General features: G+C 37.9%; 1 protein-coding gene across 3 annotated transcripts; it reads left to right on the forward strand.

Annotated features, from left to right (window-relative positions):
• The first annotated feature begins 1,768 nt into the window (after window positions 1–1,768).
• On the forward strand, window positions 1,769–10,422 carry slc35f6 (solute carrier family 35 member F6). 3 transcript variants are annotated; one of them, XM_042389570.1, is made up of 6 exons: window positions 1,769–1,955; window positions 4,567–4,639; window positions 5,080–5,251; window positions 6,843–7,055; window positions 7,262–7,372; window positions 8,974–10,422. In XM_042389570.1, exons 1-6 carry the CDS (start codon window positions 1,879–1,881, stop codon window positions 9,459–9,461), a joined length of 1,134 nt encoding a protein of 377 aa, XP_042245504.1. In that variant the 5' UTR covers window positions 1,769–1,878; the 3' UTR covers window positions 9,462–10,422. The 3 variants fall into 3 exon arrangements, with proteins under 3 accessions (XP_042245504.1, XP_042245507.1, XP_042245505.1); XM_042389573.1 differs by having other exon boundaries at window positions 1,873–1,955; window positions 5,148–5,251; XM_042389571.1 differs by lacking the exon at window positions 1,769–1,955 and adding an exon at window positions 2,020–2,117.
• Window positions 10,423–13,378: the final 2,956 nt, after the last annotated feature.

Raw genomic sequence — 13,378 nt, forward strand, 5'->3', positions numbered from 1 at the left:
TTATATGGCCAGTGTAAGTATGTAAGCACTTTGTTTCCAAGATCAAGAATGGACCTTGTACTTCAGCTAAAGATCATTAGTTATAGAGCAGAGTAGAGTAAAGCTTTAACGTCCTTGGGAGGCAGCAAGTAATATTAATAATAACAGAAAATACTATTATTAAAAAGTACACAGGTTAGTGCTGTTCTCTTAGTCATTTGTCACCCAAAACATCAAGAGAAAGCAGCAAGAAGAGGAAGCCAGGACAATGGACACTCTCATATCCACAGCTAGTAACAGGAGAGATAACATTTTGTTTAATTAGCCAATAACTGATGAAACAGAAGACCTCTTATATCTGTCATTGCCATCTCTGAGGAAGTAAAACCCCTGTCCTGATGGAAGCAAACTAAACTCTGTGTGTAACTGGTGATGGGAGTCCAGTAAGATGACCTGAGCTTTTTCCAGCAAGTTTTTGTTTTTCACACTGAGATTAACAAACAGATCATAGCTGGTAGAGATGACTTACAGTTTTTCTTGATTGCTAAGACACATTTCTTGAAAATATGCTCCATTTCCCAAAACTCTAAACACAAATGCGTAACTCATCTTCACAAACGTCATACTCTCCACTCAAAAACCATGTACTTACATCTAAACCAAACATTGCCTTCAGACATCACACATAAGCCATCAAATACACAAACACTACTACATAGTCTTTACACACTGGTGAGATCCATTCAAAACACTACTGTAAAAACCTGTTACTGCAATGAATAATGGTGTTTATGGTTTCCCCCCAGAACAACCTCTTTACATGATGAATACTATATAAAGACACAACACATTTTCAACATTTTTAATTCCTCAATGTACTGTAGTAAAATAAACTGAAATTTAGTGAAAAGGTAAATGTACTGTAAAAATATGTACCTGATAAAGGAGGAACATAGAATACGGTAAAATCATTTCCACATATTTACTAATATAAACCAATGGGAAAAAAACAGTTTGTACAGTTTGTCTGTCTCAGGTCTTTGTGGATCCATTGTTATAAAACAAGTGAACTGACCCATGGTCCTTTATCGATCTATCCTGAAGTTCTGATTGGTGTGTGAACAGTTTTGACTCTCAGTGTTTCCACCTGGGGAATTATGTGTTAAATGAGTTCCAGCTGTGATAACTTGAGTTAATGATATTGAATGCCAGTGTTTTCTACATGAGCACACAAGTGAAAATGGGAACAGTGTTTATAATTTTGGGAAATGGGTCTTTTGGTGGATGGCGTCATGGTTTGAGATGTTCAGTTAATAGGCCTAATTATAGTGTGTATGCGATCGAGGAAAAGCTGTAATAAACAGAATACTTTAAACAGAGAGTGCATGACGTTAAAAATGCAGTACTGACAGCTAGTCACCTATATATTGAACTTACAGATACTGGTAAGTTTATTTTTATTGGATTAGTTGTATAGTGGTGTTAACAACTGCAGCTATTCCAGTTGTATAACACCATCATTCACTTCATTCACTCTCCTTAAAGGACAGGTTCACAATTTTTCAAGTCCATCTTACGTAAAACAACGGTCAGGTGCCCAAATGAACATTGAAAAGGTTTCTATGTGACATGTGTAGATGTACATTTGGGCACCTGATTATTGCTTTACGACAGACATGAACAACTGTGAACCTATCCTTTAAATTTGGTGTTCTCTGTGATTTCCGACAGGACCTGAAGGCAGCATGTAGTTTGCGCAGTCAGCTGACTCGGAGCTTGTCATGTGGCGTTCACAGGCTGAGGAGAGTGTGTGAAAAACAACTGCGTCACTTTTAAACAACAAAAAACACCTCTGTGGTCGCCTGTTCCCGGTCTGTGGGTCCCGTTCGCGCGTGCAGCATGGCTTGGACAAAATATCAGCTGTTCCTCGCGGGACTTATGCTCACAACTGGCTCCATCAACACATTATCGGCAAAGTGAGTACACAGATGTCATTGTGTTTCCCATTCTGGTGTCATGTGTTTCTAGTTATAGTTCATGCTAAAACAGAGCTAATGTTGTTTAGCCCAGACAATGTGAATACTCGTCAACTACAGAACTTATCGGCTTATTCATGAGCCAATTAATGAATGAAGCTGGTTTGTTTATTACGCTTTTGTTACAGTGATATCAAGTTAAATGCTAAAGTTATAGCTATTAGCATTCAGCGTTATTAGCTGGTCAATAATAGGCTAATATAAATATCGTTATCAGGTGTGATGAGAAGCTACAATTTTGTCGTTGGCAGGAAGCTAATTAGTGTGACAACACAGACATTTCAATCATATTGACAAACCTGATAAGATTGCTGCCCGGAAGGAACAGCTGATGGGATGTAAATAGTGTTTATACAGGTTTATCTCAGATCAAATGTCGCAGTGAGCACAACTAAACCGGCACTGCAGCTTTAAACAGTCATTAACATGAGCTATGTTTGTATAACAACCTGATTTAATGGGACACTCTCAGAGGTGAAATAACTAGTTAGTTTAGTTTAGTTAGCTGGCATTTACAAATAAGTTATCATGTATTTCAGGGCTGCAACCAACTATTAGTTTGATTATTGTTTTGTCTTAAAAACATCAGAAAATAATGGAAGATCTCAATTAAATCTTCCTAAACCACAAGGAGATGTCTCCAAAATGTCTTGTTGTGTCTGACCAACAGTCCAAAATCCAAAGATATTGAATTTACAATCATACAAAACAAAGAAAAGCAGCAAATCATCGTATTTGAGAAGCAGTTAGAAGCAATTTTCCTTGATAAAAATTGTACACAATTAATTGATTATCAAAAATGCTGACTGTCACTTTTCTTTTGATCAATGAATTGATGAATCAACTAGTTGTTCCAGCCCTGAAATGATTCATCATATATTTCAGGGCTGCAGCTAATGATACTTTCATTATTGTTTGGTCTTAAAAACATCAGAAAATACAGAATAATGCCATTTATATCTTCCTAAACCTCTAAAGGATGTCTCCAAATGTCTTTTTTTGTCCAACCAATATCATATTTTACCACATTTTTCAATAAATTAATTTTTTTCTTAAATGTCATCATCCAAAACAGTTCAAAATCCAAAAATAGTCCATATACAAATATATAAATCTGAGAAAAGTATCAAGTCTTCCTATTTGAGAACTGGAGCCAGAGACTGTTTGGTATTTTTGCTTCATAAATTACTAAAACCAACTGATAAATTATCAAAATGTTACAGATTCATTTTCAGTGGATCAAGTCATAGCTTAAGTGACTCATTATTTTAGCACTATTACATTTAATTCCTCTCTCATTATTGTCACGGTAGGAAGAGGTTTGCCCTTTTAGTGAAACCAGGAATTCAGCGTTTCTGTACTTCTCCAATAATCTGTGATGTCAGCTTTCTGCTGCCTGACACACACTTCTCTCTCCATTTGTGGGTTTTTGTCAGCTGAGAACAGCAGTATCCAAGCTCCAAACTGCTACGAATGAAGGTTTAAGTGCACTAATGTGTCATAGAAAACAAGCTGTTGCATGTAGCTGACAGACGAACACAGAAACTAACAGGTAAAGTTTCACTACAGTCACTACAGGCCCCGTCACAGTCAAGCTTCACTGGATTTAAAGCGCTACAGCCGAGATCAGTTACAGTTTGTACAGAGGGTCGATAGTTTTGATTGCACCACATATTTTTTTTAAATCCAGCTTTTCCAAAACACACACTGACCACAAACAATCAGTAGACTTGGATCAGCCAACAGACTCTGGTTTCCTATGTGTATTGATGAGCTCAGAAAAGATGTTGCATTTGAAGGAAGTGCTGTGTCATCACCTTCAAGGTCCACAATCCCTTGTCTTGCATATTGAAGCAGACAGGACGCTCACATGCCGGTCATGCTTCCTCTGACTGTCCGTCTATAAAAGTCAATGCAGACGTGAGCACTCATTAACTTTACAAGCGAATCACGATGTCTGACTGTACAGTGTTTTAAATGAAGTCACAGTGAATGCAATATATTCAATGAGAGAAGTAAAAATCCTCGACACAGCAGTTCAGTAACATGCGTGTTGGTTAAAAACAGGCATACTGTGTAAAATCCCAAAAACACAGTCGCAGATTCACTTGTTTTTTATATATGTATTTATCATTTAATGCTGAAATAAGTCTAGAGCCGAGTTATGCTTTGTTTTAAGCAGGGCTGCAGTTAATGATTATTTTTACGATTTATTAATCTGCAGAATATTTTCTTGATTAATTGTTTTGTCTATAAAATGTCAGAAAGCACTGTTTAATTTAATTTTGTAGGGCCCATGGTGACTTAGTTAAACGTGTTGCTGTGTCAGATCAACATGTCCAATATGAAACAATAAAGCTACAACTCTGAAGCTGCATCCAGCAAATATTTCCCTACAAAAATGACTAGAATGATTGTTAAACGAAATAGTTTCTGTTGATCGATTAATTGATTCATCGTCTAATCGTTGTAGCTCGTTATAAACCCCTTTCTCATTTGACTGTGTAAAATATCCATAATTCATTTGGAATAATGTCTTCTCGTCCAACAGATGGGCTGACATGTTCTCAGCGAGGGGTTGCCGGGACGACCCTGAACATGGGTTCTCTCACCCGTTTGTGCAGGTAAAGTAACAGCCTGCAAGTGACAGTGGTGTTTAGCACGTATACAGTGTTTCACTTTCACACTAGAGTTCAAATCCCAGGTCAGAGTATTGAATGCCAAAAATTGTACTGATGCCATGTAAAAGATTACCTGATGCCTGATCATCAAATTTCTGGTCAGATTCATAATGTTTTTTACATTTTGATTGGATAGTTCCTGATTTCCATAGAAAAATTGCCAATTTTAGACTATTTTATTTAGGCAAAGTTCTTGAACAGCTGCCAACTTAATGTTTAGACATTTAAACTGTTGCCTCTTTTGTTGAATGAAAAAAGGTTTTGTAGACAAACATAAAGGTAAAAAAACTTAACTTTTCTCAAAGTAAGGAATAAAAAATATTGTTTTGGTATCTAAAAAAAAATGAATCTGTTCCCTGTCTTCCTGTTCATCTGTGTCCCAGGCAGTGGGAATGTTTTTGGGCGAGTTCAGCTGTCTTGCGGTTTTCTACATCTTGCTTTGCCACGACAGACGTAGCCCAGAGCCCAAGATGAATCCAGGCCAGAGCTTCAACCCTCTCCTCTTCTTCCCTCCGGCCATGTGTGACATGACGGCCACCTCCATCATGTATGTTGGTAAGTGACCGCAGCCTTTATCTGCTATGTTGTTTTTACGGCGCATATGGTAGACGTTAAGTAAACTTGTGTCCCGATCCGTCCTGCTTTCCAAAGGTTTTTCAAAGGTCAAATGGCAGCAAAAAGGTATAGATTATCCACGTCTGTTCAAACAATCTTTTCTGCAGATAATTAAGTTAAAGATAATGTTGTTTTTGTCAGCGTAACTTCGTGTTACTTCGTGAACTATACCTTGCAGCTTTATTGAGCCACACAACTTGTTTGTTTATGTGTCTTGGAAAGGTAAGAGTAAGGGGGGATGCCAGTGGGATCAATATTTTAGGTAATGCTTTGTTTTTCAGGTCCCCCAATGTTACACTGATTTCCTGTACATTTTCTGGGTAATTTGGAGGTATTTAACAGTTAATTTTTAGGACATTTTGCAGAGAGGGTGCAGCAATTACAAGAAAAACAGAAAAAAGTATAAAGTTGGTGTAATTGGTAAGTACCCACTCATTATATTTGAGTTTATACATAGTTAGATTCTAGAGCAGTTCTTGACAGACAGAAAATACTTAGATATCAGTGTGTAGTTTTATGTGTCAAACGATGCATCAGCTAATTAGGTTGTTTCATAAAAACTTTTTGAATAATTTCCTAAAAGTAGATGTTGTGTGTTAACTGTTTATTCTTAATACATTTCTATGAAAGGATTATATGATTTCGTAGTACAGTATATAGGAAATGTGCTCAAACTAAATATTAGCACATAAAGTTGTTTCTTAAATACTCTATAATGAGCACTGACGTGGCAGTTTCTGTAATCAAAGACTCATAAACCAGAGAATGTCTTTCTGGGTTTAATACACTTGCAAGCGGCTACAAAACCAGCAACAGATACAGAGAGCTGTCTTAGGTAAAGTACAAAGTTATGCTCTCAGCCATCCATGATTATACCCTCAGCAGGCAGGTACAACTAGCCTCCTCTTCAGTTATCTCTACACTCACAGTCTGTCACTGTCCTTTCAATGGAAAGGTGCTGGCCTGTCATCTCTGCAAAGTAGTTACACCATACACCAAGTTTAAGTAGAACAGTATCAGAGTATAACATTATGTATTTCAGTATACATATTGTATTTTTCCATTACATACACATTTCCTGTATGCTACCAAATTACACAAGACTTTTGTTGAAATGTCCTAAGAATGAACAGTTGCACAGCAGCTACTTTAGGAAGTTACTGAAAAAACTTAATAAATATTCTAATATATTGTTCAACACACAAAACTACACAATGAAAACTAAGTATTTTCTATCAGTTGAATAATTGTTAAGAGTCTAATTTATTAAGAGTTAACAACTAATTATGAACGCAAATATAATGAATCAGCACTTAACAACTAAATCAACTTATTACTTTTTTCTGTTTTTTCTTAAAATTTGTACCACATTGTACCATCTCTGTAAAATGTCCTAAAAAATAACTGTTAAATACCTGCATCTCTGCACAAAGCATGTATTTCTAGCTCATAAAAGTACAAAATTAACTGATGGCAATGCAGGTTCTGGGGTTAGATATCTGCCATGTTAAACCCTTTTCTTGGTTTCTAGCACTCAACATGACGAGCGCCTCCAGCTTCCAGATGCTGCGTGGAGCCGTCATCATCTTCACCGGTCTGCTGTCTGTGGCGTTTCTCGGGCGTCGCCTGTTGGCTAGCCAGTGGATCGGCATCCTCATCACCATCCTGGGCCTGGTGATAGTGGGCCTCGCCGACTTCTTCAGCGGCCACAAAGACGAACACAAACTCAGTGACGTCATCACTGGTAAGGCAGATTTTCTAACTGCAAGAAAAGAACTGATAAAAATGGAAAATATAGTAGTGAAGACCCTTTGTATTTGTCAAACATGTACAAGAATCATGAAGGGACTAACTCTAACGCCACTACTACATGCAACTGCATTTCCCAACTAAACATGCAGTGTTTCATTAGCAGTGAAATAAACACACCTACTCTCTTCCGTCCTGCAGGAGACCTTCTGATCGTCTTGGCTCAGGTCATTGTTTCTGTGCAGATGGTCCTAGAAGAAAAGTTTGTCTACAAACACGATGTTCATCCTCTTCGGGCTGTTGGTACTGAAGGTAAGATGTTGTTCACAACAAGAGCTATTTGTAAAACTGTAGGAAACATGTTTGCTGGTATTGGTGATAAACTTCTGAGGGTGGATTTTACTCTAAATGCACAAGAAGAATGAACCACATTCCTGAGTTGCCAATGTTAGAAGAAGTCAATAATAAGGAATGTAAAGGTCAAACAGCAACATTTCAACAACATCAACAACAACAGATAAACTAGGTTTATCTTTGTTTTTCCAGCACAAACCAGTAACACTATAAATGAGGTATTATCAATTATAGAGTTAAATATTTACTGAGGTATTAATATCCTTTTAAAAATACTTTTCATGTAGGTAAATTTGAGAAGTGTGACTGTGACGTTAGATGCATTGTGTGTAAAAGAGAAGTAGGAGTGATACTGAGACTGATACAGAGATTTTCTCAACTGTGTGAAAAGAGTTTGACAAAGTAAATTCAAACCTGAAATTCAGAGTGTTTAAGTGCTGCACTAATCATTATTGTAACATTAACAATGGATTAAATTACTTTAAAAATAGTGACAAACTCACAGAGACACAACTCTGCAGTTTCCCCTCAAGTCTAAGAAGAGTTTTAGCACCTTTCAGCTCATTGTTTTGGTTGTAAAGTGGCAACTTGACTGTTTTGGTTTAGTCTCACTGCTCTCGTCAACCTTTTTTGTGTGAAAAAGCTTTGATAAACCAGCTGTACACTACCTGCACAGCACTAAACAGTAGACAGACAGAGTTAGCAACTAGCTGGTTAATATGATGGACCCAGTAGCCTAACTGAATTTCCTTCAGGAGGTTGTGGAGACAAAACCAGACCTGGAAGAAATAAATGCTAATGTTGCCAGGTGTCTACTGGATGTTTAGTTTGCTAAGATGTTCGCTATAATAACTTAATAATGTGATAATAAGTAAATATGGTGTTTACAACTTGTTCTACTGCCCCCAAGTGGCCAAAAAAATCAACTATTGCAGCTTTAAGGTATCTCCTTCAAGAAAAACAAGAGTGACAATAAATAACACCCCAGAATTTCTAAAGAAGTCAGACGCAGGTCTTTTCAGGACAAAGCTCCAGCCGACTGGAATGATCTCCCTCTTTCTCTGTTCTCTATCAACTCTTTTCGCTGCTTCAGGACTTCTTTATTCTGTCATCTTAAAACAACCTGTTCATGCTTTTAATTTGTGTGTAATTGCAATTAGAAGATGAATTGTTTCAAGTGCTCCCGGTACTGATGAAACTGATCGGATTTTACCAGTCATTTCTCATTTCTTGTATCCAGTTTCTTGTACAACTGCTTAGGGTGGGCGGTGTGGGTGGGAGATGGTGAGAGAGCTGTATCTGTGTGTTTGTAGTCTATGTTTGTTATGTAACGTTGTCATTGTAAGTATGTTATATTCTGTATTTTGTGTTTTTTAGGACCCCCTTGAAAATGAGAAGTTACATCTCAAGGGGCTATCCTATTAATAAATTCACTATAACATGGCTGCTGATTTTACCTGTTAGCTCCTTTAGCCTCCTTTATAAGCAGAAAAAAGCGTAACAACATGTTAGACAGTCATTTATTATTAGTCATATTAAATTGTGTTTTCTATTTCCAGGCTTCTTTGGTTTCTTTGTTCTGTCGCTGCTGCTCATCCCCATGTATTTCATCCATGTGGGCAACTTCAGCGACAACCCTCGGCAGGTGCTGGAAGACGCGCTGGACGCCTTCTGTCAGATTGGGCACCAGCCTCTCATCCTGTTGGCTCTGCTGGGCAACACAGTCAGCATCGCCTTCTTCAACTTCGCTGGGATCAGCGTCACCAAAGAGATCAGCGCCACCACCCGCATGGTGCTGGACAGCCTGCGCACGCTTGTCATCTGGGTGGTGAGCATGGCGCTGGGTTGGGAGCAGTTTCACGGCCTGCAGGTGCTGGGCTTCCTGGTCCTGCTGCTCGGCACAGCGCTCTACAATGGACTGCACCGCCCCCTGCTGGCCAGAATACCGTGCTGCGCTGGGATGGTGAACCAAGAGGAGGAGAGCAGCGCGGGAGAAAGGGAGAGACTGCTGGGTGAGGGCAGGGTGCAGGCTGGTGACGAGAGCTAAAAATGTGTCTGTGACAGTTGACACCTTTATTGAATGCTGTCACTAATATAGTCTCTTTTTAAATTGAGGGTTTTTTTTCTCACACCTCAGGTTTTAACTGACCTCACAGAATATGTGTGTGTGTACATTATTTTAAAGATGATAAAGAGGGTGGTGTAAAGGAGCTGTAATGCTACAATACAGGGATTAATTTGTTGTGTCCTTCTGAACAAAACATTAATAATTTTTAGGCAATATCAACCTTTGCTCCCTGACCCTTTTTATCTGTTTTTTATTCTGAGAAAAGGCTTGAACTGACTGATTTTTTAGCATTGTTCAGTGTTTAACCACTAAAGCACAGGTTTATGAAAATTACTGTCACACAAGTTAGAAATTAGTGTAAAGATCGTTAAGATGTCTTATGCAGATTCTCCTGTATGCAAGTTTGCTTTCCTATGATCAATTGTTAGAATGGGTTTTTATTTTTTTTAAATGTTGCTGGCTGTGCAGTATGAGTGTGCCAAAGTTTTTTCAGCGTGCACTGAATGTCACTTCACTGCCTCGTGAAGGCAACATTCAACATTTTCTTTGTAATCAGACTGCAGAGGCATTTTCTTAATCTCAGTTTGGTTGAATACAGAATCTACTGGAGGCAGAAAAGCAGTTTGGACAGAATATCTGTATATTTGCTCTCTGACCTTTTTACTCTTGTGGGTTTATTTGTACATATCAACATGTCACCAGAGGACTGAGCTCGCACACCAAGTGATTTGCACTTGTTATTGTAAATCCTTTTTCTCTATTCAGTCGTTTAAGGCGTTGGCTGTTATGTACGGCCAAAAAAAGAAAAAAAAGGGAACTGTTATTAAATCACACTAGTTGAATTGTGGAATGGCCTTTTTACTCAGGCTTGTGTTGTAATGTTGTCATGGTGAAGAAAGTGATTTTTTTACAAATACATTTATGAAACAAGCCAAAAAGACTTGAATTGTGTTTGTATTGCATCATTTGATTGGTACAATATTGTGTTTTTAGGCCTCAATAGTTGTCTGATAGTACGGCTGAAACAATCAACAGAAAATTAATCTCGCGGAAATTGTGATGGAAATTTTTCACTACTTTATGAAATTTTATAGACTAAACCATTGATCTGTCAGTAAAACAACAAATAATGAAAATAATCATCAGTTGCAGCCATAGTTGTGTCTCAATACAGTTTGGAGTCACCTCGTTTCTTTCTTCAAAAGGTACTACATATGTTTTTTCGTTATTTGTAATTTATTATTATTGGTATTAGAGAAATTAATAATTAATGATAATATTGATATAATACACAGTATGAAAAAGAGACATTTAATGACCTTTAGCTTGAAAAGATGCTGGTTTTCTCCTTGTAGCCACATTGACTCTTGACACTCTAAGCTGAAAATTCAGACAAAATTGTGATGAAAATATGACAAAGGTTTGAGTCTGAAACACCAGCTCAGTCGAGTGAACAGCCAGCAGTAGAGTCCTGTGTCACCAGCAGCTGACACCTGCCCTGCCTGCACTTCCTGAGTCAACCCAACATCCTCCCTGAAGACCGTACATATGCTTTAATGGAGGTCAAAGGTTAAACCCAGGAATCCCCCGGGATCTGTACACACGACCCCGTTCAGCTCTACAAATAGGAGGAAGGAAAATGTGTTAATTAACTGCACAGACACATTGAAATGAACCACATATGCACCTTTATTTAGAGTAGAAATTAACGTCATTTCAAAATGTATTTAATTACCAGTTTACTAGTGATTGTAACCAACAAAGTCATAAACTAGTTTATTTATTTTGTAGGCCTGTGTAAACAATGTCTACTGTTATTACAGACACATTTATAGAGGATTAATAGTATGTTAGCAAAAGAAAAATGGTTTTACTTGTTTTGATGGACTGTTGACTGTTAATTTACTGTATGTTTCAGTCCACACACGCACGCGAGCATGCACACACACTTCTTTGTACACTTGTGAGGACCCTCATTGACATAATGCACTCCATACCCCGTTACCCAGCATAAACCTAATTGTAATCTTCCCCTAAAATAAAGTTTAAAATCTCAAACAGCCCTTTGAAGTTCTGTCCCAAAGTGGGGACCGAACAAAATGTTCTCACTTTCCAAAAATGTCCTCAGTCCCAAGATATAAAACTCAAATTGGTCCTCATAAAGATACACATAAAGTAAACAGACATACACACACATACACACTGCAGACCAGCGTGAAGTCTTTCACAGTAACACTCGACATGGCCGCTAGATGGCAGCGTTTTGCTAGAAAATGAGCAGCAGCTCTTCATTGTGTGCAGCTTTAGTTATGAGCTGCTAACCTTGTCACTGTGCTGAGGAAAAACTACATTACATTAAGTTGTCCGCAGTAATATACAGGTTATAAAACAAAACGACTCCGTTGTAAATATATATATACAGTGTATATTAAATGACTGTAAATAAAGCCGTAAAGTGAACAGTGGTGCGCAGCCTGAGGGAACAAGAAAGAACATCTGCAACCTTAAATAATTCTAAACTACCTGCAAGAAAAGTTATGAAATATGTTCAGATAATACCTTGGAGGTAATACATTATCGTCATGTTGCAAGTCTGAGACCCCTTTCCCAAAATGGGATATATGTGTATATATATAGGGACCATTTGAATTTGAAAAACGAAACATTAACATTTACATTAATTAACTAAAAAAATACAATTATCTAATTAACATAAAGCATTAAAGATTAGCCTGTGTGAAACAGACAGGTGTTTATAGTTTAGACACATGGATGAAGATCTACAGCATCTACAGCAAAAACAAATAAATAAATAAAATAAAAATAAAAATGATAAACCATAAACAACGCAGAAGGAGCTCCTGGGACAGCATGGAAAAACATTTCCAGTAGCTGTTTTCTGGATAAATGCGTCCCGATGCGGCCTCATGTCCCCTGAGACAAAACCCCCACAGCAAAAAATAAGTCTGTGAACGACTAAAATAGAGAATCCCTACGCACAAATAGTCTACTTTTTAAAAAAAACATTTTATAGGCTACACAATCTAACCTCTACATATGTGTGTCCGTGTAACTTTGGTCCTCTGTGCACCTTCAGACCTGCTGCTGTGTGGAGCTGCCGGCTGATCCAGCAGCAGCAGCGCGTTTAAACAGAGAAGGCTGCAGGATGAAGATGCTCTGCTCTTCCTCACTGCACTGAACACACTGCCTGCCTGTCCTTCAGTGCATCTTCTCAAACATTCACGGAGCCATTTCACATATGCAAACACACATTTATATCGCCACTTAAGGAGATAAGAAGCAGGTAAAACATCCTAAAATTACTGTTTTTCTATGAGCAGGTGAAAATAATTACGTGGTTAAAGCCAGGCAGGTTGTTCCAGTCATTTCATTTAATCGATTTACTTTATATTTGATCGTCAGCTTCATTTTACTTCTTTAGTTAAAGGTTGTGAGTGCAAAATCCCCAAAAACGGAGACGCAATCGACGGTGAGTAGAAATGCATGTGCTCACTTTTGAGGTCCACTTTATTTTTTAAAAAATCGTGTTTTTTTATGATGGTGGCTGCAAAATCTCCAATTATTATACACAATGTTGCGATTTATGCATCACTCAATTAAAACAAGATATTTCAAACAAATGTGCGTGAAATGTTTGAATGTATTTTTTTTTTTTTTTTGCAGTGGTTTATTGTCATCCTCATGGCAGCTCGCCACCACGCAGGAGAAGAAGCAGCAGGCCTAATGGTTTGTTATTATGACCTTTTTGCGTTTCCATTAGTCTCCTCTGCTCTCGTGTGATTTAACCGTGTGTACATCTGCACGCTGGAGCTGCACGGGGCGACTTTAATCTGTTTTAATCTAAACAGACGGTTTTGCTCAAAGGCACAGAGTCA

This window comes from Thunnus maccoyii, chromosome 17 (assembly GCF_910596095.1).
Source record: "Thunnus maccoyii chromosome 17, fThuMac1.1, whole genome shotgun sequence".
Taxonomy (NCBI): domain Eukaryota; kingdom Metazoa; phylum Chordata; class Actinopteri; order Scombriformes; family Scombridae; genus Thunnus; species Thunnus maccoyii.